Source organism: Bombus bifarius, unplaced genomic scaffold (assembly GCF_011952205.1).
Source record: "Bombus bifarius isolate JDL3187 unplaced genomic scaffold, Bbif_JDL3187 scf7180000007973, whole genome shotgun sequence".
NCBI lineage: Eukaryota > Metazoa > Arthropoda > Insecta > Hymenoptera > Apidae > Bombus > Bombus bifarius.
The window spans coordinates 3,516,080-3,543,958 of record NW_022884359.1 but is presented as its reverse complement, the minus strand read 5'-3'; the positions used below and the strand labels follow the sequence as shown (position 1 = coordinate 3,543,958).

General features: G+C 38.1%; 1 protein-coding gene across 4 annotated transcripts in view; it reads right to left on the bottom strand.

The window, feature by feature from the left end:
* LOC117216798 (venom dipeptidyl peptidase 4-like) overlaps positions 1–27,879 on the bottom strand; it is a 303,125-nt gene that overhangs the window by 60,680 nt on the left and 214,566 nt on the right. For all 4 annotated transcript variants that reach the window (XM_033463831.1, XM_033463833.1, XM_033463832.1 and 1 more), the window contains 3 exons: positions 22,931–23,100; positions 12,333–12,572; positions 10,627–10,862 (listed from right to left, as the gene is read on the bottom strand). In XM_033463831.1, the coding sequence (XP_033319722.1) occupies positions 10,627–10,862; positions 12,333–12,572; positions 22,931–23,100 (646 nt within the window). The remainder of the gene's footprint in view (positions 1–10,626; positions 10,863–12,332; positions 12,573–22,930; positions 23,101–27,879) is intronic.

Genomic DNA, 27,879 nt, shown 5'->3' with positions numbered 1-27,879 from the left:
GCGACACTCCAGCCCTTTGTTTCACCGATATATCGAAAGAGGTGACTTGGGAAAAGAGACGGTTGATTTTATGTCACGGCTCGCGACTCGAGTCGAGCAGACACGTTCGAAAACATGGTACCAACCCGTGTGCTTCGAATTTCTTGCGGAGCAACATAGCGCACAGCAGAATTTTCTTTGATCCTGCAAGTGGAACACGTCAGGCGACAGCCACTTTCGCGAATGCTAACGACTCGTGAGATTTCGGGGGTGGGAGAGGCAGTGTGGTTTTCACCGAGGCGATTGAGTTTGCATGTCATTGCTTCGCACCTTCTCGCTAAGAATTCCCCCTTTCATCGCCACCCCAAGCTTTGTCCTGTCGGTCTTAGCAGAGGCGCGGTATTTTCAACGAATTTTTGGCCAGGTATCAAGATGAAGCTCGAGGATCCTGGCTTCTTCGCGGAAAATCCTTGTTCAGTATCTTACAAGAGCCTGGAACTTTAGCAAGTCGAGGACCTTTGGTTTACTTTTTTATGCATGTTCGTCTTACCTTTTGAAAGAATAAATTCATATTCTCTTTCCAATAAAATAGCCAAACTTTCCCAAAGCTGGAGACGTCCAAACCATCGTCGTCGCTAGACCACCTACGTTTTTTACAAATTCATCTTCTTCTTCCAGAGAACAAATTCACTTTCCTTTCTCGATAAAATAGTCAATACTTTCTGAAATTAGACTCATTTGGCTCATTGTCATCGTTAGTCTATAGATGTGTATGCAAGCTCATCCTCTTTCTCTTCTTTTAATGAAACAATCGCAAAGTCAAAAACACTTAGCTCATCGCTGTCACTAGATTAGACGATTATGTTATCTTAGTTAGTTGCGGATGTAAATACCACATTTTCGAACCACCTGTACAACGCAAAGTTCGGAAGCGAGTCAATCAACGAAAGAATCGTAACTTTTGTTACGTAATTGTAGCGATCGTAGGATTAAATGGTATAATACGAGCCATGGGCGTCGTTTGGCAGCCAGGTCCGGGATTTTGGGGAAGAAAAGGCGGATGCTCCTTTACAGGTTCTGAATTATGCAGCATCCTTTGATACTACCTCCTTAGCCCCGATTTAATCAGTTTAATGAACGTGTTCACCTGCGCAGTGCACGTCACACGAGCAATATACTTGGTACACTTGGAGTGCACGTCGTTCCAGCGTTATGTCACCTGTTAGATTAACGAGTCCGTGCTATGGCAGCCGCGCACTGGCGACCATAAATGGTGTAAAGTAGCCGGGCACTTTGTTAGGCCGCCATGACGCAGAAATGGACCGTATTATCGCGGTTCGCGTGATTTTCTCACTGAAATATCGCTCCAGCTATTCCATTATTCATTGCCCGGCCATATAGGGGACGTTAAGGACAACCGAAAATAAATTTAAGAATCGTTATCAACGATTAGTATATCCAGACGCCGTTCGTTGCTAACCAGATAAGCCTGATTGGTTCAAGATAACGCTTCCAGCGATGATATATTAGTTTGTTGCGGATGTTTATGTAAATTTATATTTCTATGAATACAATTGACCCTCCTTTCGTGTTTAACGCCGATTATGGTCGTGCGAGGAGTTATAGATACGAACGTTTATTATGTAAGTTCTACTCTTTTTTTTTTCTTTTTTTCTTTTAAATGGAACATATCTATTTTTGTTTTAATATTTTTAAAGTACGTATAAATCTAGAAACGTCTAGAAACGTAACGATATAAAAAAAAAAGCATACACAGCATTTCGTACAAAGAAGACAACCTCGATTTTTACTAAACGAAATACAATTTCCCTGTTTTTCACTATTTTTCAGAGCGATACGCTCTTCGCTCGATAACAACGAATTTTGCCTTTCGTTTGGAATATTTTTTATATTATTAGAAATGGCACAAACATCGCGTCGATTGGTCAGTGTTGCACTGGTTCGTACATATCGAACTACAAACGGACAGCAAAATCTAAATTTAAATCTAGGACAGTCTTGTACCTTTTTTTGTTTCTAACGAAATTTCATCGTTTCGTTGTGATCAAAAGCCCCGGTTTTATCGGATATTTTTAGCGGAACCGTTTTAAACCTGGGAATTAAATTACGTTCCAGTACTATTTCTCGATGGAAGATAAATCAAAAAGTTCGGGGATTAGAAATGTTTCCAAAAACGGTAAATTCATCCGGGAAGGATAGAGAAAGGAGGGTCGAGGTCTCAACGGGGCAATACCGGCGTACTTTCTGATGGAGTAGGCTCGAGTTCGAGTCCCAGAACAGTTTCCCGAGAGCCTTTCCGGTTCCGCGGCCTCCGCAATTCACCCACTCAAGATCCAAGATATCCCAAATAATTTCCAATTTCCTTTATCGATCTTGCGGAATGATTTAATACGAACTTATCATTTAAACTTTCCCTTGTCTCCTATTAAGTGTGTCAACCAACTCGTTACGCTTCGAACATCTTCCGAATTATCGAAGAAAATTAAACGATCTTCCTACAGACGTCCGAGTTTGTACCAAAAGACAAATACGAGGTAATTAATGTTCGTTCATTTTACAAACTTGATATATATAACACGGATTTTTTATTCATTCCCTTTCTACCTTTCTACCTTTCTACCTTTCGGGATTTCTACCTTTTCGAAACGAAAGCTTTATGGCGATAGATGGGGATGGAAAATTGAGTTCTGTAAATTAAGCGACGTTTTTTTTTTATGAAAAACTTGTTTTTTCCCTGTATCTTCCCGTTCGCCTTTCGTTTTGATTCTTCCGAGAGTTAATTAATTTTAGAAAATTTATTCTATTATTATTATATATATTATTATTTAAGAAATTTAATTTTAGTATGAAACAATCTCCTCGCAAACAAGTTTCACACGTTGACGTTTCATTAAATTTTTCTGCGACGATCAAAACAAGATAGATTGCGTGGACTAACAAAATGTTCAACAATGCGAATGATTTAGATAGCATTACGAGGAAAGTGTGTGCGAATACAATGAAATATTTTGCGAGGATTAAATGTTATTCCTGTTAAATACAAAATATATAAAATTCGCGTGCCAGTTAACGTTTTAACGAGTTTCGTCTTTGAAAAAAATCCCTCGATTCCATTACCACAATACACCAACAATTTTACAAACGCCAACTTCTCCATCCAACTGGAATGATCGAATCGACGCACCATATGCGTCACGATATGTAACACCAAACGCGTAAACGCGCGATTATCTTCGACTCGCCAATTCCTCTCATTATTCGAAAAACAATTACAGAGATCGCCGTGAGTTCCCCCCAACTAATAAAAAAAAAAAAAAATTTGCGAAAAGAAAGGCGACGATGAGGTCGTTACAGAGTGACTCCAGTTGGTCGGGTCGCAATTTACCCGGCTGCCATCAGCTTAATTGGAGTCGACGTAACTCCGCGGAAACTCTGGCTGGGCTGGCTAGTGAATTAACACCTCGGAGGATCGCGGACTCCACGATCGCGGGCTCCGCGTTGGACCGGCCATGTGGAAACTATGCGAGACACGGTGGAGATATCCGCTTGATGTAGCGAAAGATAGAGGCCGCGAAACGGCACGAAAGTAATTTGCAAAGTAAAGGGCCAAACTGGAAAGTGGCTGCCGAGCTGGCGCCAAGGGAAGAACTTAATTGCGCGTTCGCCAATTTCACCACGCTTTCTGGTTAGATGTGGCGGTCTTTTTTCGGATCAATCGTGTCGTGCGTTGCACTTTTGCGCCAACGATTCGTGAACGTTACGGTTCGCTTCCTCGCGGCAGACCTGAAAGTTTCCGAAGAAGCGAAGAAGGGAAAGTGCGACGCATAACGCGATTGATCCTGCTGAACCAAGAGCGACCGCGACATCTGATCAGAAAATCTCTGGAAACTGTACTTCTTCGAAACAGTTAACTTTATGTACCGAGCGTACTTCTCCAGGGGAGATGTAAAAGTTTGAGAAGAAGCGAAGAGGAGAAAGTGCAACGTGCAACATTGATGCAGAAAAATCAAAAGCACGTCGTCCATCGACTACCGTAAATACTGAAAATCTAAAACTTTCTGCTTGGGTTAAGATGTTTTCGAGCGATGGAGGAATTGGCCAAGGAAATGGGAAGTGGGTGAAACGATCCTCGACGATTCGCGTCGACGTTCAAATTTGAACAACGCGTTGTTGAAATGATGTTCGGCATTCGAGTGTCGTTTAACGAGATTCGAATGCGTGCCAACGATGATGAGCTATATGGACGAAGCTCGAGTGCACTCTCGACGTGTGACTAGTGTGTTTCTGATGGTCTAACTTGTTTAATGATGGCACTATCGATCTTTAATGTATTTAGTTAAATGTATTATATATGGATTAGTGTAATCAGAGTGGTACGATGACGATAAATACGTGCATACAGAGTGTTCTAGTAATTACGATACAACCAGTGACAGGTGATATTCCGTGAAAAATTAAATTGGAAATATGCAACATCTTTCTACATGGGATTTTATTTGAAAAATCGATGTTAAATATATTTTGTTTGTTAATTACTGCGACAAATTGTAATATATCAATCAATTAATTAACAAAAGTCTGCGTTGAAAAAGCGCTTGTATATTTTAAATAATTCCAAGGAACTAGAAATCTGTAGTCCACCATTTTGACTGGTTTGATAGTTCAAATGTTGATTAATTAATGAATTTATGTTTTATATAAAAATTTCGTAGAAAAATTAGGTATGTTCAATTTCATGGAACTTTCAAAGATATCTCGATTAATCCACAAAGAATAGTTCGTTAGTAAAATAATAGTAGAGAAATAGAATTAAAAGCGTGAAAGATAACAAGTGCCACCGATAAATAAAATTTTACTAAAATTGATAGGTGCATAAGTGGAAGTTCATCCAGAATATAGCAAAAAATGGAATACTAAAGTGTGCAAGTTCCACTTAAGGAGCTTCCATATAGTTTCGCTTATAGTTGGAGCGGTCTGACCATGTACGGGCTATACTACTGCCGCTTATGGTACTAACTCGACGTACCTATAAACCGTCTAATTTACTCGGCCAAACTTGTACTTTAACCTACACTTCTGCTAAAGTTTTTTATTAGGAAATTTTGCTTCTTATGATCGCTAACGAACTTAATTATAACGGCACATCGTACAAGTATTTCAATTTCTTTTTTTAATCAATAAAAGTGCAGCCATCGTTCGCTGGTAGAACTCGTACTGTAACTTACACTGCTGCTAAAGTTTTTAATTATTGAATTTTACCTTCGGACGAATTTAATCTTTAACATTGTACAAGCATCGTAATTTCTTTCTTCTCTAACAACCTCGTACAATAAATAATTGGTCGTTGTTGGTAGAAGAAAATTGCAGCGGTGGTCAAGAGATTAAAAGATCTCGCCAAGGCAGCCTAAGAATTCCTCGAGAAGCAGAATACTTTCTAACACAAGATCCCTTTCCTTCTTCTTCAACTTCTTTCCGAGATAACAATCTGCACGAGCAACTCCCAAATTGCTTCTTAATCCAACCAACTACCAACTGTCGCTGTGGTTCTCTCGAAAAACAAATTCTACGAAATTTAGCCAGGGCTTTCCAAACGGCCAGTCACGGTTCTTCCGTTAATTAAACCGGAAAAGAAACTCACAGGGTATAACACACGTAGTTCCGGTTATCCACCGAATATCATCGTTCGTCGCTTTCATCATCATGAAAAAAAAAAAAAAAAAAAGAGAAGAAGAGGAGAAAAATGTCGATCGTTATTTAGGCCAGTCGCATCGTGCACGACTCTGCCTCAGTCCATGAATACCAGCTCGATAATAATTAACCTAAGTGAACTTGCCACGTTAGCTTTTATCCATGAACAGATTCGCTGCAGGCATCGATCAAATTAGATTAAATTAGATAGAAATAAAAGAAGGTTCCCGGTACTTTGATTGATTATTATTATTAGTCGATTATTCGTTGATTTCAGAATTCAATTGGCAAGATGACGACGATTGGAAAGAGAGACGAAAGGATTTAATAATTTTCGAATATAATTGATGTTACCAGGATCTGTAAAAAATCTTGAAGCGCGCGATACGAGTCAGAAACTCTAAATAAGTGGAAACAAGACGAAAGAAGGGAAAACAAAGGGAAATTTGGAAATTGTTGTAAAAAAAGATATGTGAAAATTATATCGGAAATTTTAAACGATTCCAATTAACGTCATTAGAATCCAGATGGAATCTTCGGGCTCGCGATCTACGTTATAAATTCTCTATATAAATTAACAATTATAAATGTCTACTTTCAGAGACGAGTTAATAATTTCTACCTGAAACATTCCATTATTAAATATTCTATGAAATATAGTTCCTTAAATTTCAAAAAAACCGTCCACGTTATGTAGCAACCTGATCATGGTAAAAAAGAAAAAGGTTTAATTTCACTGAAACTGCGTTTGGAATTCTCTTAAAAGGCAGCCTTTCGCCAGCAACGACATTCGCTCGCAATTTCGACGCGACACATTTGCAGGAGCATGCACGAGCAAACAAACGCGTACGTTTTCGCGTAGCGTGCCAATTAGCGTAATAATCGAGGTTGCATAATTACACGAGTGAAACTAACGCGAGCATTGGATAGCAGCGTATCCAGTGGAAAGTGGGAGTTGAAAAAGAGGGGAGGGTAGAGAAGCTTTTGTACGAAACTTCGAGCGGCCGTTATTTGCATCGCCGCTTATTAACCTTTCTCTTTGAAACGTAGCAGAATTAAACGCGATTTTTTCGTTTGCCTATTTTTCTTCCCTTCGGATCTCCCAAAGGCGATTCCCCGGCGTCGCCGATATTGAACACGTTAAGACGCTAAGAGGAAAATCAACTTCTTTCTCCCCTGTGTACCGAGCGTCGAATAAAAATATTGGCTCGTTTAAGCACAATTTTCAAGGTATTACGCGATATTGGCTCAAGGTGAGCCAGGGTCTTGAATAACCATCAATCCTTCATCGCGTACCTATACCGCTTGTAGCACGATGCTTTTCTCGATAGTGTTTCCATCTGGATAATTTTCTAGGTGTGCAGTAGAATTCCATTTACATAGCAAATGAACTTGGCTAATTACCAACTGGCTACGACTAAATAAGGTAGGAGGTTGTTCTATGTGCGAAAGTAAGTCGAACGTGTAGAATAAAATTTGTTCGTTTGAAGTTTCGTTGTACGTGAAGTATATCGGCCGGTGCACGTATTTAATAGATTTTCAAGCTTGTTTTTCCCAGCAACGAAATATCTTATGAACAAACTCTTCTTCTGTTAATTCATATAAAATAACGTTTTTTTCGATTATTCAATACCGATCGCTTCGCTTACGATCGACAACAGATTCGACTAATATATTCGACAGATTTTCAAACTCCATTTTCCTCGAAAATGAAACGTCGTGTGAAAAAAATGTTGTTTCATACCTTCGACGTGTATTTTCCAATACCATTTACTGTTTACCAATTGAATCGCGATTACTGAGATACCCTGTGTAATTATCGATTGCTCTACTGAAACGAAAATTACTTGGTTCTTATCACAGACAGTTCCCAGTGGATGCCAGTTTCTCGGACGTTAAATCTTTGCAACGATCGGGAAAAGACGTTCGAACGTGGACGTTAAGTACGCCGACTTAGCTACGTGCTTTCATTATTTCTCGATAAAATACGACTAAGAAAGGATATTACGCCAGGGGGACGCGTTATTGGGGATTCCCATGGAATCACGGGGCAAACGTCTGCCACAGGCAGCGGCCATCCAAAGAGCGTTATCATTTATCACGTAAACGCACCGTTAGCCATTGATACTGTGTGCACCGGCCGCCCAATTCAATCTCATTTCCCTACAGAACAACCTTGAATGGTATTCATCATCTGTTTAAACGCTATATGTTTGATATTCATGGTGTTCCAGGAAATTAATTTGCTTTGGGAAGATTATTTCTGTATTCAAAGTTTCTGTGTAATTCATGTCCAAAACGATGCCCAATTTATTTCTCTATCGAACGCTCCATTGTTTTCAGAGGATTTTTAATAACGAAGATGAAAAATCGAATTTTCCGCATATCGAGTTTACCCATGAAATTCAATTCATGCCTGAAATAACGACGTATCCATTTTTGTACTCAATATCATGTCGTTTTCATCAATGAATTTAATCAAAAGTTACTTCTTTTTTAGCCAACTACACTCTAGCTGTTTATTTAACAGAAATCCGATATTTCCATAAATTTCTTTTCGCAACCTCCGACGAGTTTAACAAAGATTCTGAAATATTTTCCTATCGAACGTAAAAACATTCTAAGAATGTACATTGGCGGATGAGAGTAAGTATATGAAAGAAGAAATATAGAACAATGCGATAATTTCCGAAAATGGGTCAGTATGGTAAACATCCTGAGTAGAAAAATAACCAAAATTCACAATTTATATATATTTAGATATGTACAATTTTGTGTGCTAAACCAGATTGGCCGCGTAGTAGTGACACACGCATGTGAATATATCTAAGTGTGTGGAAATATGTGTGTGCGCGGCATCTCGAAAAACTGATGAATGTAACTGTTCTATTGGCAATGTGATATGGAAGATGATGAGACAAAGAGAGTGCTGAGACGCGTGCAAATGTATATCGACGAAGATCCTGGAAATCGTTTATTAAATAAATCTAAAACTATTTTAATATGAATTCTAAGTGTAACCTTAGCGTTCCTTTACTTTTATTTCGACGATTAAGATCCACAATTCTCAACAATATACTCGCTGTATACTAAAAGAAATGTCCGAATTTGATCGAAAAACGAAAGATCGTATAAAAGAATCGTATCCTACGTCTGCGATTAACTTTTTCACGTAGAATCACTCCATTTGCCGATTACGCCACGATTACTGAGCAGCCAGTGTAATTATCGAACAGCCAAGTCTCTGATGGAAACGAAGTTTCGAAGAAAACCGAAGGGTAGCTTGGAAGGATCGAGGAATTGGAAAGGGCGTGACGAAATCAGAACGTCGGCAAAGTAATTGGATCGGGAAGGTGACTGGTCAAATTTGGTTGCAACCAAAGTGGAACTGGAACGTTCCATTGAGTGGTATTTCGAACGTTCTGCCGTAAGAATCGTCAGCGTAAGTGGATGGGAAAGATTTTCCAGGTTTACAGGAAATCGTCAAGTACCAGTTTCAAGGGTTTGTTTCGTCGATATACATTTAGAGAATCTTCATAGGTTTGGGGAATGTTGAGGAACCGTTTCGATAAGTGCAAGGGTCTCGACTGGTCTTTATCTGAATCTCCAGCCCATTGTGAACGATTGTCACACAATTCAGGATATTTCGAGGGGGCAGAATCTATGCTTGGTTCGAGCGTTCGGAAATCTCTCGAAAATGCAAATTTTATGGACCATGGGTAATACTATCTTATTCGAAACTGGCCAGGTTAGATCATACGAAGATAAACCGATAGGCAAAATATATGTGAAAGTTCAAATGAATTCCTCGTTGAATTTTCGTAGTGTATTTTCTATTTAGTTTTGTACTTTTTTACGTATTTCTGTGTTATATTACGATGTACAGTTTTATCAGAATTCCTTGCAAAGCGAACTGTTTATTTCGAGGATTTCAGGTTGCCCACGCAGCATGTACAAACTAAACTATCTCTCCTGCTCAAAATGTTAAATCTCACCACAAGAGTTCAATTCCAAATATGCTAATAATCGTAGTACGTAACAACCATTCGAAACAAGTTCGTCAAACTGCGATTAAATAATCTTCGTCTCTTCGTGTTGCATTTTGCAACGTCCTAAAAGTTTCTACGACTCTTGGTGCATCTGAATTTACGCGCATACAAATACGAACGCAACGTATTGTGCATATAATTATACTCGCGGTAACTCATATAACTTTCGTTTGGAACACCAAACGGGTCGTTTCATTTTATTTGGCACGTTGAAAGGCGAAACGTGAAACAGGTAAAGCACGGCAAACACAATTGCACAAAAATTACATCAACCAGGTACACGTTTTTCCATTCCTCGTTCCCAGTGTTCCTTAGATTTCCTATTTCCGATTTTTACTTTTTCCCAGATGAAATATGGAAAACTTCTTTCTGCAGATTCTCTCACAGATTCCAGTATTCTCTATACAAATTTACGCTCTCGTGATGCGTTGAGAAATCTATTAATTATCGAACGTTTCAGAAATTGTTCAAATAAATCCAATATCCTTCAAGTTAAGGGACGCGTGCAATTTTCAACCAGGCTTTTTCGCTTTGTATTTGAAAGGCGTCATGAAAAAAATTTCAAAAATATCGCTTTTGGAATACGAACCACGCCACTATTTGCGCTTACTGTGTGCACTTTGAAAATTAACAGCCTAGAGCTACGAACCTCCAGTATGACCCAATTTAGCAAATTTTCAACATTTCTACGAAATTACTGGATATTCAATACTGTAAAATACAGGTAAGAGAAGGTCATCGTTCGTTGCAATCAGAAATGGTTGAAATAAAAATAAATAAGGTACAAGATACTAAAAGTCACTGTGATATTCCACGGTTAAGTCTGACCACAAGAGTCCAGTTTCAAATAAGTTAATGATCAAACTGTTCTAAGGAGTCCTGTACTTACAGGTAAGAGTTCTTCTGGTCCCAGGAAACTATCTCCGTGACGACGAACCGGCCGGAAGTTAGAGCGAAGCTCCTCGTCTTGCCAGAGGAAACGTTGGTAATTGCGACTGCATGCCTCCAGTAACTCGCATCGTGTTGCTTCTGTGGCAGAATCGTAAGGAACGAATCGCCATCATCGGTGAACATCGGTGGTTCGAACTGCTCGACCCATCCATGCCTCTCCGAGTGCTTCAGCGCCTGAAAGATGAATATTTCATCCCGTTTCCCATCCATTCCTCCTCTTCCCGTGAAAACGGTCGCGAAAAATTGCGCATCGTTCAATTCCACAGTATCCTCTTTCCATGCATCGTCGAGGTACTCTACCATTGATGAGCGAATCCAGAGGATTATTTTGCGATTTTAGACATTCACGGTGACTTGTGGGAGAGAAATCGAAAGGCGAAAGCGGTTTAACCCATCCCACGACACGATTTCTACGAATCGTGGAAGATATTCTTTAGGTATCCGAAGGATTTCGAAATTCTCACGATGACGACTGTAGGCCAAATCTTTTGCTTCGTCCCGAAACTTTCCTATTTCATTTCGCGCAATATTTGCACGATATTTTCTACGATATTTATTCTACGCCATCTTCTTTTCTCGGCTGCAAAATATAGTCTGGCGACGCATACGGTGCGTCGTTGGTAGCAAACGAGTTACAGGAAATGGATTGGAAAATTTGCACGAAGAGGATTTTCTAAGAAAACAAAATTTTTTTTATTTTAAATCCCAGTGAGAAATTATTGGCATGAAATTCGTCTGAACCGATCGAAAGTAATGATTACCTGGCGATAAAACTAAGAAAACAACGAAAAATAATAATTGCTTGTAATTGAGATTGCTAATAAAGATTACTAATAATAGAAATTACCAGGAGGATAAAAACGTTACAGGTAACCTTCAGTCGAACTCATCGTCGCTAAACTTGCTCGTGAAACAATAAACGAAATAACACCCTCTTGACCAAGTTGAGCTTCCTCACCCCCGAAGCTTCGTGAATTAAACGAATCGCGATACTTCCAACAGCAGCGCCAATCTAATTAAACCGAGAAAGTTGGTCTTTTACGGACGATAAAACCGTCGTGAAATTTTAAAGGAAAACCACGCGACGGATCGCCAATTCTTATTCATCTTGTTGGCGTCGTCAGCTTGGACTAGCAAAAAATCGGCAAACCTGACAGTCTTATCGGAATTGTGTCTTCTTGCGAAAAAAAAGAAATTAATTGAATTACAGTGGCGTGCGAAAGTTTTCAAATATTGCAAAAGTGGTATTTAAAAGAATTTTAAACCATATTATATAACTATGTAATAGCGCTTGTGCATTATATTTCCTTTTACTTATCATACTACTTTTACGCGTTATTATTTAAAATTCTTTCAGATACCGTTTTTCGAATATAAACATTTATTTGGTCGAACGATTTTGCACACCACTGAAGAAAAACTCGTTGAAATTTGAGTGTCAACTATCCCTTCGTAGAAGTCAAGTTAGAACTCCAATACATTTGACTTGTTTAAGTGTCGCACACCACGTAGTATATCCAATGCAAATAAAGTAGTAGATTCATAATAAAATAATTGGGAAATAAAAGCAATAAAAATAATTTTTATATATATGATAAATAATCTCAATTATTATGAAATATCTGTATAATATCGTATACGTACGGTGGTGCAATTTGGCAGTGAATCGTGTACGGAACAGAAACGGAAGTACGCCTCGTTCTGCACCCTGTTCATCCAGGTCGCGTACACGAGATTGTCCGTAGGAAAAGCAACGGCAGATAGAATCCGTTCCTCGGAGGCTAACTCGTCTGGATGTTCGATTTCAGTTAAGCTCACGTTACCTTGGACCACCTTTTCTAAGTCGACGTAAAACAGCTTCACCGTGGGATTGGTCGTGCCACTCTGAAACAATAAAATTACTGGTCAACCTGCAGTCAATCCTCATTTTCTTCTATCAAATAACAACGTTCGACAATCGTAAGTTGCTCGTTCTTATCTTTCTATAGAAATTATACAATTTTATAAAATCTAGTATTTTACAAACAATAAACAGTAAAAGTCGGAAGTAAATTTTGAAGATAAGTTACAGACAAACTATTCCTTTCAAATTATAGAAATTCCGAGCAACGCGACAATTGTCCTTTACTTTCGAACTTTGAAGTCGATTAGCGGAAACGTCGCTGAAACGCGAATGGACGTTGCGTTTTTTGGTATTTTCATTGGAGAAGAATTTCGGTAAACTTGGCAGCTCGATTCTCTTCAAATTCCGTGAAAGCATGTGTATGATTTTAATAAAATTAAGACGCGTCCATTGCGTCGCCGTGCGCTTATCGTCCGGATTATTGGAATTCCGTCGCGTCGAACGTAAAAGACGCATTCGCCATCGAACTGATAAAACTTCCATCGCGATTAAAACGCGACAACTATGCTAGCCATCCGAATATTGAAGCCTCGCGCAAAAATCGTAGATTATATATTAAGCAACGTCGTCCTCTACAATCTTATTCAACGAACATGTACTAGCGAATTTCTAAACGCTTCTATCGTTCTCTTCGCTCGGAAATGTCGCGAGGCTTCCGTGCAATACGATTTTATTGCTGTTAGAAAACGAACGTAGGATGAAACAGAAAAGAGTGTACGTTCTGCTGCGCGAATATTAAAGAACGAATGACATAAATCCCGGCGTTTTCCTATTCGACGCACGAAAACGAGAATTTAATCAGAATGTCATATCAAAATTGAATTATTCCGTCTGTAATTAGCTTCCGTGAAAATTCAAGCGGGATTAAAATTCGAGGGGTAGTTATAGCCTGGAGAAGCGTTTGATCGATTGCCGCCACTTTTTCCTTGGGTAATCGAGCAGTCGCCGTGGCAAATGATGTATGTACACAAGTGGCCGAGAAATAAAAAAAAGACAATTATTTTTTAGTAGGAGACGACATACGCTTCCGGTGAAATGTTTGGAGCAGCCTTTGAATTTTAGATGATACGAATATTTCGCGTATCTTTAGGAGAAATAAGAATATTATCGTTACGAGTGTCGTTTATAAGTATAATTAATTACAGTGCCAACGTTATAAAATAGCAATATCATTAGTAAAATATTTATTTATATATGCAAGTCATTATTTCTTTCGAAATACTAACGTGCTCTAAACTTTTGAGCGCAAGTGAAATAAAACTTTTATGCGCTGTCCGTGATCTCTTAATAGTGGAGCTTCTACAGTTGGCTCCTATGGTGATATTTAAGCTGTTAAAATCTGAATTTAATCAACAAATTGTTTACGAGCCACTGGCAAATTATTTTTATCGCTCCAGCGAATTTTTTCGTCACTTAAATTATGCTCTAGTAGATTTAAGATTTCAGAGTTAATAAAATTCGACGTAGAAATTAATCTATACGAAACTAAATTAAAACTACGATTAATTAAGACCTCAGTAGACGAACAGATATGCTTGTTAGAAATATCTCTGAAAGGGAAATATTTCAACGAAAATATTTCAATGAAGAGCGTTCATTGTTCGATCTGTGATTTCATAAAATTTTTTCGGACAATGTTGTGACGTGTGAGAGTCTTGCGAGGTCGTTCTGTTCAGGACGCAATTAAAAATTCACGAAATATTTTCAAATGGTTCCGAAACGATGGCAAACAACGAAATTAAATAACGCATTTATTAAAATTTCGCTGCGCACCCGGACATAAAATTTCCAAAATGCTGCATGTTTATGCACGACCGATTGAAATGAAATCGTGTTTCATATTCTGCGAGTGACTTTGTAAAACGCGATAAAAAATCGATGATAACATCGAAGTAACAATTTTCCACCAATTCGGATGGTGGAAAATAACCAAGAGAATAATCGTCCAACAAAGAGAACAAAGGTTGAATTTATTCAAAGTACAATACTTGACGAGACAAATTTTTACTTGAATTCCATCTTTGATCAGATTTTCTTGATTAAATAAATAAAAAAAAAAACTAAAAATGATTTTGCATAAGAATCGCTGACAAGTCACGCTTTTCTGTCACGTGCTTATTTATTCTAACGCATTTTTTGTAGCTTAATAAAACAATAACCCACTTCATTTAACGAGTTAACTAACAATATGAACGTCCCATTTTCCCATTGCGCGATGAGAACGAATAGGGAACGAATGACCAAGAAGAAAAAAGAAAAATAAATAGAAGTTGAAAGGGGAAGAGAAAAGCAAAGAATTTGGTTTATAAATGGCCAGGTGAACGATATTTTTCTAGAAAACGGGCCATACCGTGGTTTACCGCAAATCAACAAGACTATGGCACCGAAGGGTTGAAAAATGCATAGGGAACGACGGCCGAAATAAAAGAGGGAAGAAATATGTTCGAGACTCCCGAGCGGAAAAAACAGAAAGGAGAGGATACTTTAGATTGGGCGGCGTTTGAGAACGAGGAACGAAAAAGGTAGATGGAACGTAGAAAAAAGGGGTGGCTGAAAGCAAAAAATCAGAGGGGCAATTGGGTAGGAAACGAGTCAATGCGCCTGAAATTTATTATGGGGAAATCGGTGAGCATTGTTCGAAATATATAGCCGTGTAGAACTGTGGAATTACTGACGCTTCCAGCGATTATTATGCCGCATTCTCGCATTCTAAAATTCATCGATATAATCTATTGTTCGATACTCCACTTTTTCATATTGAATTTATCAGGCAGGATAAGTTTTGATTGACACCGAAAAACGACTTTTAGCATCAGGATCAACACTTTTGCTAAAATCGGATTAAAGAAAATCGGCAAACGAATTCGTAATATAATAAATTCCATACATTTCATATAAATCAACTTGCAACAGCGTATTCACAAATAAAGCTGGCGCAAATATCGATTTATCTGTACCTTAATCAAACAAAAAACCATCCCATTATTTTTTACTTTCATTGTCGATATAATTTATAGATACCAACTTGCTTAAACAAAAACCTAGTCCACTATTATCATTCCATATTTTTCTTACAATTTCTGTTACAACTTTCACTAAAACATTTACGCCTCTCTATTTATACAACATATTTTCCTCTATTTTCACGGAACCTACACTACCGCCGTTCTATGAAAAAAAGTGGAGAGAACATACGGCGTATTTAAAAAAGAAGCGAAGCGAAATTTCATAAATTTTATTTCCCATGCACGTGGCAACGCTTCGAATAAACGTGGAACTACAATTTGATATTTACTTTACCGCGTCTTAACATTCCAACCGCTTTCATTTCGCTTTTGTAGAAGGCTCGAAGGCAAGAATACTCACGAGCAAACAAGGTACTAGCCTTTCCATGATACTCGAGAATAAAGCGTCCTTGTTGCAACATTCATCGAAACAAAGAAAAATGCAGCTGGCAGGCAGGAACGAAACGCGTCTCGTTTCGCGAAATCGAGCGTTCTTCCGTCTGGTTAAAATCGACGAAGCCACGGACGAGTGAATCGCCGGAGAAAAAATCATTTCAGAACACGAAGAAAGCGTGCCGGCGCGGTAAGAGACGTCGCCTCGAGGAAGGTGTATCGGTCTAGGAAATGGAAATTTAAATCTTCTCCGGTATCGAGGCCTCGAATCCTCTCTTCTGCTTTCTCTCCTTGTCCGTCAGATTGGTCCTTTAACTATTCTTTATCCGTTTGCTTTCTTTCTTCTTCTCAATCTTCTCTTCATTGTGCAATCTTTGTAATCTTTAAATGGACTCTTTGCTCCCACGGACTTGAGATTCGTGACGAGTATCAAAGTAGGCCACTTTGTCCGGCGGAAAATGAGTTTTCGCGGACACGTACTTGGAAAAAAAGAGAACGCACCGAAGATGTTGGTCGAACGACCACCGGGAATCCTCGCCGTCCCCATTTTTTCCCCCGTCAAGAGCTTTTTCCCCGTTTTACTTGCGTAGTTGCTTTTTCTCCTTCCCGGCTCTGTTATTTGGTTTTGTTACAGTTTTTCTTACCACTGGATTTCTGGGTTTGTTAGTATGCATGCCGGAACGCCTGTTACCTCTTCACGTCAGAATTTCGTCGTTTCATCCTCCGGTATTGATCGAATCCGTGGAACATTGTTCAGGTCATTTAAACTCGGTTTATCCTCCGAGAGGAGCGAAATTCCGTCGATAAAAATTTGTATAAATTTACCTCTTTGAAAATCGAGGTAATTATTTCCGAATTACGGAGACTTGTTTCGCTCCTTGGATTATCAAAACGTTTTGTATAATACGAACATGAAAATTTTCCACGGTGAGTGTCCAAATTTTAGGTTGTCCCAGAGGTTTCTTTTGTTTTACAAGGAAATAATAGACGCATAACGTCTTTTCTTTAATATTAATTTATTGAATTATGTATGACCATAGGAATAGAAATAGAACAAATTGGATCATAGAAAATTCGATGAAATAATATAAAACGAAATATGTGCGTCCTCGGTGTAGATTAACATTTAATCGGTGTACTCTTACACTCTTTGCATCTAACTAATCGTTCCCTTCTTCTCAACTATGTCAAAAGATTTATCACGACTGTCGCGTATTATCTTCGCATATACCAATAAAGTTGCTGACGCTCACTTAATTGCATTTTAATTCTCTTTATTTACATGGCTGAACTTCAAACTTAGCTTGCAAACGATCGCTTCTCGGATCGTATCGAATGAAAAGTTGATAGCGTAGTTTGTCTCTTGCCAAACAAAGCTTAAATACACGATCCGTCCCTTGTCTGAATTGCAAAGGATCCACGAGTACTAGGCGCAAGGAAGCAACCCCATTAAAGAGGGACGACGTTATTCATCGTTCAGGTAAACTTGCAGCAGCTTCCTCACCGGGCAATATTTGCTGTTGTCCATCACCGGCATCAATCCTGCTTTCTAAAAACCCATTAAAAATTACACAGGCGCTAGCTTCTGCCCTCTTCGACCGTATGCTGGTTCCCTTTCATCTCTTTCACCGTCAACTCCGACCGAGCCTCTGCTGTAGCAGAATTTCGAAGATCTCCGAGAATTCTTCAGACTTCAAGGTAAAATTTACGCTGCGAAAATCGCGCGGAGATCCTCGTGTATTCGACTTGCGGATCTCTTCGAAATCTTCGATTCCTTCTGTGCGATGCCAGAAACGGTCTGGCAGAAGGGAGGAACAATTTTTCTCAATCTTCGCTAAATGGATCTTTTTTTTTATCAGGATACGTGTGTGGAATAGTTGCATTTCCATTCATATCTTTCTGTCACTACTTTTATAGTCTAAGTTTGATAAAGTTCCGAGAAATTGGACTGCATAGAAGAATGTTCCAAACTATTTCTTTGAAAGCAAGGAAATTTTCTTTCGCGCCTTTGATTTTTGTAGCAAGCTTCTGAGACACATTTGAGGCTGGCGATTTTAAAGAAAATAAGAGCTCAAGTTGCACAGAATAAGATGAGTGTTAAATTCGACATTAGTGTTAAACATCAAGTAATACTTTTTTTTATTATAAAATATTTTGTTCACTCGTAATAAATTTTAAGAAAAGAAACAACGTATACAGTTATGGAAGAGAACAATTCACTGCACCACACAATTCGCCAACCTTAATCACAGCAGTGTTGACAACTTACTAATGCGTTTTGATTTGTATAAATTTTTGTTTTCACTTATTTACGCATTTACCTTTGGTGCATAGCATTGTCAAGCGAATAAACAAAATTCTAAAAATTAAACTGCCTGACTACGAGTAACTTCAACTTTTCGAGGTGTGTTAAAACATATCCCACTATTCATAAAAAGCTAAGCAAAAAATGAGACTGTTTTTAATGAACTAATGAATATATATATTTCCCGAAGAATTAAAAATTCTACATAAAGTTGAAGAAGGATCAGCGAGTTTAATAATTACACAAAAAAAAAAAAAATCGAAGGCAACGATGCAAAATTCCAGAAAATTTCAAGCAGTTACGCTTACTAATAAAAGTAGAGTACAATAGAAGAGATCAAGTGAAGCTACTCAGACTGCTAATTGGACACAGAAGACTAACGCACAAATTTCTATTACAACGAGAAGCTGCTCCGTGTTGCGAACCCTGCGACCTACCGCTCACAGTACACCAAGCGATACTAAATTACACAAAATTAAACGAATCACGTAACAGAGTCAGAATCCCCAAGCAACTCAAGGAAGTATGTTCAGTTTGAAGCAAAGTAGAGGAAATCTCTCGAAATTCAACAAATCGACGTTACACAACATTGCGTTGCTTACGTTAAAGTACGTACATTACTGTAACATCTACTTACTAATTAATCGAGTTCAAGTTAAATTTCTTATCAACAGTCATAGTACTCTTATACGACTGCAAAAATTTCATGCTACGAGTACGAGCTGTATAGAACCCGATAAAAAAATTTCGTTGGAAAATGAATTCCTTAGAAGACTGTGTGTCGATACTTTTTCGTAGACACTTTTTACTCGAAAATGAAAACCATTCGCCAAGTTTTTCCAGGGAGTACTTGGCTTATGGAGTTTCCAGGGGTAATTGATACATAGTAAACGGTGGCGACTGACGGCCACATTTCGCAAGTATGCTTGGCCACGTACATATTTCATACTCATCCGTCACGGAGATTAAGTGGCTGCCAACACGTGGTTACCCTCGGCAACGAAGCAATTTTCAAACCAACCACCTCTCTCTTTCTCTCTCTCTTTCTCTGTGTAACTTAATAACAATCTTTAACTACCTCGTGGAAGACCAAAGAAAGTTAAAGAAGCTTTTTATAAACCGAAAAGACAAATGAATCAGCCTGACGGAAAATCCTTAGGGAAAGAGTAACACCTCGAAGGCGTTGTATGCAACATGGTTACACAGGTCGGTGAGCTTTAACGATGAAACGGAACAGTGTTGTTAACCACGCTACGATTGCGCGAATTAAATTGCGTAAGTTGAAGTTGCCTAGAAAACCGGACTCGTTAGAAGTTGCAATGAAAAGCCACTGGAGTTAACGGTGGGCTGTATGTAATTTTATTGCTGCGTAATTTTTGTTCGGGACTCGTCCCTTTTTGTAATTGGGACATTCAAAATGGGACGTTCGATGGAGGACACTGTAAATTTGACGAATCGATAGAAAATTGTCGAACCTCGTTTGGAGGTTCAATATCGTAATAAATATGTCGTCATTTATATATAAGATCACGAGTTATCAGATACAATAGAAGGCACACTCGTCGGATAGCAAATACTAACAAGCTTGAAAAAATGAAAAAAGAATGATTCTGCGAGAAAATTTGCGCTTCATGGTATTCCTTTTTTCAGGCCATTCAAACTGTATCATAAAAGCTTTTCATTTCACGAGAAGCAAGGTTATTTAGATGGTCTCTTTCGCCTCGTTCGGGCAGCCTGTCTGTAACAAAGTTAACTTAAAGTATCGTCACGTTGCACGAAATCCTAGCCGAGCTAATTGTCCTCCTCTAATTTATTATTAATTAATTTCCCTAACAATGTGAATTGACTACAATGCCTGTACAAAGTCAGCAGGTGTTCTAATACTTATGAACGAGTTGTACCTAACTTACTGGACCTGGTTGTCATTTAAACGACGCGTCCACGAGAAACCGGTGGTCCTCTGGTAGTTTGTTAACGAAACGAAAAAACCAGCGACCAGAGAAAGGGAGAGAAAAAAAGAACGTTTCAACTCGAAGCATTAAATAGACACGCAGCTTTCAGTTAGCTCGCGGAGTTTCGCAGAAAAGACAAAAATTAGAGCGACCTTCCTCGCTCTCTTTCTCTCTCTCTCTCCCTTTTCTCTCTTTGTTTTCCTTCAACCGGTAAAATAGCCGGGGAAACTGGCAACACGAGCGGATGATATTAATTCCCTGGTGTTTTGTTTCGGTTGCTTGGACCCTTATTTTAACCCACGGAGGAACATGCACGTGGACGAAATATCCAGCGGATTCAAAGTTTTTCCGATGTAATCTCGCGGTGGGTATGCGTAACTCGCACGGACGATATCAATCTCCTTTTTTGTTGCTGTTTCGAGAAACGCCAGTACCCAGAGATGCTTCTGTGTCAGTTGGTCTTTTAATATGTGCGCGGAGTTTTGGTAAAAAAAAGCCAAGGGCAACATCATCGAAAATTGTTCGATTTGTAGTACGAGCTAGATTCAGGTAGGTCTGAACGTGAAAAAAATTTCCAAGAAAGAGAATAACAGGACAAATAGAAATACTCTAGAGCGAACAGATATCTTTAATGATTTTTAATCCTTCGACTGCTGTTGGTGTCCATAAACGCTGAAATATAAAATTCAGCGCGTTTCGTGAGTAGCTGCTCCTTTATTTCTTTTTTTTTTTTTTTTGTAGCACAGATATGTCTGGATCGCTTGATGCGACGTTTCCCAATATGATAAACCGTTCTTTTTAATTTGGAGACTAAATTGAAAAGAAATTAATTCAATTCATATATTACTTCCAGCATTTTTCTGAAAAAAACTAGTAGACGCTGTTTAAACCGACTGAATATTAACGGTACTGTCAGAAACTGTAAAATAATGACCATAATATATCTGGAATAACAAGCTGAATACTTTATATCCGTGCCTAGATTTCCAAAAGAAATAACGTTCAAATTTCTAGCAATTTCATATTCCATATTTCTTTCAGAAAGAAATAACGTTTACGCTCTGACAAAAAGATGATCTGAAGCACAGAACAAAAATTTTATTTCATGGAGGTTGGACTATAATAAAACAGTTAAATTTTGCTTCAACGTTACGTTGAAATTCACACAGTATGGAAAATTCTAATCCAACCATTTCTAATCCATTCACCAAATTTCAACTTTATCGCGATTCTATTTAAAACGTCAGTACCTTGAATTCCTTCCACATTTCATCCTCTCTTAACTTCTATAAAGCTTTCTGCTTGAAATAACCGGAAAAGGAGCGAAAGCTGACCGAAGACACGTACGCATATTCGTTGCACGCTCGCTTTTCGCTTTGTGCACGCGTCAAATTATTTTCTAAAATTCGATGTAGTCTCTAGAAAGCACAAAAGCTACGCGTCTTCAAGCGTCAACCCAGCTAGCGTAGTTTTCGTATAGCTCCGCGATAGCGTGAAACATCAAACAGAATGCGAGACAGGCCGCAACAAGATTCTTCCTTTGGTTAAATTTTCTTTCGGGTCACACAAAATTTCTGACTCTTTGATGACGTAACTTTGCGTTAAGCTCGGATTACGTTCAATATTATTGTTATTAATATTAGTGTCCGTAATGTTGAATAACATTATATTCAAAGAATATGTTGTTTATGGATAAACATGCTCGAATTATAATTACAGAAATAATATCATGACGAAGTGTACTTTTAATTTCTTCGCTACGTCAGACGTATCAAATTCATACATTTTACGACCTCTATGAGTATGCACATTTTTTTCACTTCTTCCTTGGATTTTTATTATCATCATAATGTAATTGACTGTTTAAAGGGAAACTCTCGGAAACTCTGATAGAAATTCCTTTCCTGTTATACGAAATAAGTAGATAAATAAAAGATTCTGTAGACGTAAGGTGTAGGTTCAAACCATCCTGTAATTTTGATTCCTCTGCGTCAACAGGATATTATATCGCATCGCTATGCAGTGATTTCTACTACAAACTGGATACTCTTTATTTTTTAGTCAAATCCATTCGCAATCGCGACTCGGTTGAAAAATCGATTTCTCGTCGTATTTATTCCAAGAAAATGTTAAAAGTTACGTGAAAACTCTGTTCCTTGCTAAATGTCGCCACGAAACGGCAGAGAGGATAAATAATCTCTGCGTGTCACTTAAGAATAGTTAGGAAGCTCGTTCCCGGAATCCGCACTGTTTACTCAAACGCCACAGTGTACGGTTATGCAAAGAAATAAATATTCAAGATATTTCAACCGAGCCAGGGAGCAGAGAAAATACTAACAAAGATAGGACACAAATAGGCTGTCACGTCGAATTCTCCGACATTAAATACCAGGAAAACCGCGCATTATATGCATCTCTTAATCTCTGTGCCAAATCCTCTTTCAAATGCAGCACTGTTGAACGTGCGAACGTTGCCTACGTATGTGCGAACGTGACCAGCGAATTTTGATTTTTGCCTCGAATCCTCGTTCAAATTCCGCACTGTGCAGCACCATGAAACTACTATTTTTTGACTCTACTCGACAAATATCGTACGCTATAAAGAAAATCATAAATTCAATGTACCCCGAAAACGAAGTCGAGCCGGTTCTTATCTGCATGCAGTTTTCCATGCGAACGCTTACCTTGGGATAATGGATCGAGATCGCGGACGTGTACTGGAACGTCAGGCTTCCTGGGTAGCCGTAAAACGGTATCGTTATGATCGGTGTATGGGAGTCGTCGAAGTAACCGAAGGCCAGTTTACTGCCGCTTGGAGAGAACCATAAAGCCTTGTTCGAGCCGAACACCTCCTCTGAAATGGAACGAACAATCGTTAGACCGCGGTTTACGATAACATGCTACATACATATTATTTGCGGTTGTTACTCGTGTGCATACAGCGTACAAGCTTGGAATTCTTTGATTCAAACGCAGTGGGTGTAAGTGTGATTTATATGGTGCATTTGTTGCAACGAATTTATCCATCTAGCGAATTAAACTAGCAAAGCGGAAATTTCGGAATTTGAAATCTACGCTTATGACGAACATTCCTGATCTTTTTACTATTTTTCTTCTTTCCCTTTGACCGATATTGTAAAATGACGATGTACTTGATTTAATCTATAACTCACAATATTTAGAAATTATATATTTTTGCGAGAATTTGAATATCGAGTTTCGCAGTGATTGCAGTCGATCGCCTCATTAATGTAAATTTTCCTCTGTTTCAGGCTAAAATTCCCGATATGTATTTCGTTATTGGAGTAGCTTACGGTCGCGGTGTTTTTATTAAAAAGTTATCGTTTATTTGATACGATACATATGTATGAAATTGGAAGAAGCATATTTGGTGAAGACAATCTACCATATCGCAGCCATATCGTTTATTCAAGAAAATATTCTTCTCGTAATACGGCCGTTTCTACGAGAAAACCGAATTCGTATAAACGAATTCGCTGTTCACTCCCGGAAATTATTCTCTTAAATCGTGCTCCTTTAACGGACAAACAGAAAGGAGAACACACGAAGACGAGGAATTATATTCGACGCGAGACATCGTTCGAAAAATACGTTTCTCTGGAGAGCGTTTCAACTGTCCACGAAAGAAGTTTGCTCAGAAAAATATCTCTCTCTCTTGCAACAAGGAAATGCCATATTCACGGTACACTTCGCCTTTTCGTGTAATTATTCTCGTTAAATAAACAACTAGACGACGCACGAAAGTAAAGAGAAGAGATGAAAATAAAACTGGGGATGAAACACGAGGGGAAAAGTTTATATTGTACAATGTGTGTTAAAGAAAATGTGTGAGATATTTAAAAGGCATGACGCTAGAAATCAAGATAATGAGAAGAGTTCGTATATAAAAATGTCGTTTGAGGCTTATTTTTCAAGACATAGAGAATTTAATCTTGCTAGTAGTGCGAGTCAATGAATCAGCCGGCGAAGCTTCGTCTCTATTTCATTACTCGCGTTTCATGCCTTTCGCTCTGGTGGATAAAATTCGGGTCAAATTTTAGCAACGCGTAATACTCGTTAAAATACGTACAAAGACCTTAATGAACATGAATCAAAGTGGCTGATTAATTTCGCTATTAATTTTAATATAAATATTAATTTACATAACTTTTCATCTGCATATTTATTATATTCGGTTATCCCGTAAGTAATGCGATTTTTCGAAAGTGTTCGGTTTCAAACACTGACAATTTTCGTCTAGTAACCTGAATTTTAAAAGATTGGAATCGAAAGCTTAATAGAAGCAGACAATGAATTATGAAATATACGGAAAAATTCATCACTGATAGATTGTCGACAGGTAATTCTTCATTAGATCTGATATATGAGAACGATTGTATTAGTTATAAAATGACCTGAAACATACTAATATGGAAAATATTCTACGATTTAAGTATACAAATATCTTTTTCTCTCACTGCGTGTGATATTAATTAATATCGATTTAATATCACGATTAGCGTTTACTAAGCTTTCCTGCATATTTCTATTAAATGGAAATTCTCCAAATATGATTCTTTTTGAAACACCCTGTCTGTATAAAGATACGGCTCACAGAGAAACGCATTTTCTTGCAGAAGCGTGACCGCTCAAACGTCCGTTTTAAAACACGTCTAAGTAATTTCTTCGAAATAATTCCACCGCTGAGCTCGAAAGCACTTCACCTTTTCTACCTTTCGTCCTTTATAAATATATATATATATATATATTTTCTTTTTATATTTTACAGTGCACGCTGGCGTAAGCCAGAAAGGAGTTCGCCGCTCAAACAGCGTTTATCGAACGAAACCCAGCGAGAATTCGCCGCAGCTTGCGATTTCGGCTTTCGCACGCGGCGTCGTTAACGTTCTGCTCTTTTCCTCGCACGATCTCGTCAACGCTCGTACACGTACCGAAAGATGAAAGCGTAAAAAACGGGTGGAAAGGTCCTGTCAAAGAAGATCGGGTGAATTGGCCGAATTTGTGAATTTTGAATGCGGTTCGTTTCGGTGTGACAGGAATTTGGTAGAATGCGGTGAATTTTTCTGGAAATACCGCGACAGTATTTCGTAAGACAGAAGCGGCAGAGTGTTGAAAAAAGAGAGTCACGGCTTTAGTTTAAAGTTGGAAATTTGGAAAATATTTAGAGAAAAAGGTGGCAAACTAATGACGATCAAGCAAACGTTTCTACATATTGCTACGAAGAAACGTATCCTTAAATATTCTCTTCGTAGTGATAAAAATTCCTGACTTTTCTTGGCTTTGGTTTGGTTATCGCGAATTTTTTCGCAAACATAATTTCAAGAAACAAAATCCTAAATTAAGTGTCTAAAATGCTGCAAATATTTCGAAACGCTAGAAACAAAATGGCAAATAGATCTTTGAAAAAGCTTACTATCAAGAGAGCATAGAAATATAGCACATAAAATATTGATTCCAAATAAGTGCAGAATTTTTTAACGAATTACCAATGATCCTTTAATTAAACGCATTTTATAAGAAGTATCAAACAACATAAAGTATCTTTATATTCATTTATAAAAGCGAAACACCTCTGTCTGTTCCGTACGATCATTGACATAATCAAATAACAGTATGAAAATTAACATATTCATATTTAAAAAAAATAGGTATTTGAGCGAGAAAGCATATACTCTATATGATATAAGCTATTAAGACACTGACAGCTTAATTCATGGTTTAGTTAAATCCCCTAATCAACAGTTGGTTTTAAATCACCGAAAAACTCATAAATGGCAGAAAAAAAGGCTGGTAGAAAAGTTATTCGACTTCAATTATGACGCGTAATTATCTTTCTGATAACTAATTTCTCTTTTTTTTTCTCTTTCTCTCTGGCTTGCCTTTTCCGTAGGTTTCTTTGAACGATTCCCAGCTAAAAATTCTGGAGACCTCATCGCAGGCGACGCGCCTTTGGTAAAACGTAAGCCACGGGACACGTTTCGTGACTCTGGCCGTGATTACACTGGCCGGTACTTTGTAATTTTGATTCCCGCGATATAAATGCAATGCCATTTATGCACCACCTTTCTGAAGGGCTTTTGTATAACTTTTACCCCCGCAATTTCACTCCGTAAACCCCGCGGCCATTCGCCCTATTACGCAAGCCAGGTTTTTCAATATCCTTGCAATAAATTCTTGATCAATAGCCTCGGTGTGTCTTTTTAATCTATCCATACGGCAGATAAAAGGGGTAGCTTTCAAGCCCTTTGTGATAAAATCGACAGAGTCTATATATTTTCGAAAATTCCCGTTGGAATTTCCATTCCAGTGAAACTGTGTACCTGAAAAAAAGAGCAATTCAAATAGAAATTTAAAAATCAGGGAATTATTCTGATTCATATTGGTACGTTCGTGTTTTAGTGGATGGAATGAAAGAAAAAATATCCTTTTGGGCAGAATGATAACTCGACGAGCAAATATATCCATAAGCAATGCGATTCAAACGTTTGCTGATGTTACAGAAGCAGGTAGAAGTAGAGCGATATCGATCAAAATCATTCACGGTTTACAAATCTTGAAAGTAGCGCACTTTTAATTTAATAGCCAATCGAATTGTCATTTTATTTTATTAATTTCGACAAATATTTTTCCAGCAAATATTTTACCGAACGGGCCAACATTTTATTTTTATTAGCTTTGGAATCAAACAGGTGTACTTTTGTATACTCCTCAAATGTTTCAAATAGTTATTCGTCATTATATGGAAATATTGAGAATATTAAAATGTAGCTTAATGATCATATTTCTGGCTTCCACTTAACCGTAACAGGATAAAAGGATAAAAGGATAATTTCGGAATAATTGCATCCGCGTTGGCGTATTAACATTCAAGAGGCGGGGAAAATAAAAAACAAAAAATCTATATACCCCTGAGGACAGAGTGGGAGGATGGCTTTGTTGTATCGACGCGACATCATTAATACATTCGCTCTAAAAATTCACCATAATTCATGCGGGTGGGCGTTTTATTAAAAAATTTCGTTGAAGCCATGTTGCAGCTGCAGCTAGCCCGCTGCGTATTTTTCCGAATATGAATCATCGTTTCACGGGAATTACTCCCGGAGGACGCAATAAATCTGACAGTTTACACGGACCTAACGAGTCGCCTATTTATCCGCGCAATTGATACCGTGAATCGTGATTGATATTAAACGTATAATATATACCGATGCGATCGTGTGTGAAATTCAAACGTTAGCTGATGTTATGGAAGCATGACAATCCGAGCGATGTAAGAGAAAATTGTAAATATCGTCGCAACTCCTGACAGAATTATTCTTCCAATTTGTCAGTCAATTTGGCAGTGGATCAAGTTGTAATTTTTATTGAGATATGTATAATTTTATAGGTTAGATGCGTAGTAGTAATACTTGTACGTGAATATCAGTGCGTGGAGGTATGTGTGTGCGCGGCGTCTCGAAAACAAATGAATGTAAACTCGGTTCAGTCGGTTAACAGTCTGATATGGAAGAAAGTGCTGAGACGCGTGCAAGTGTCTATCGATGAATATCTTTGAAATCGCTTATCAAATAAACATATAATTATTCTAATATTAATTTCAAGTGTAAATTTA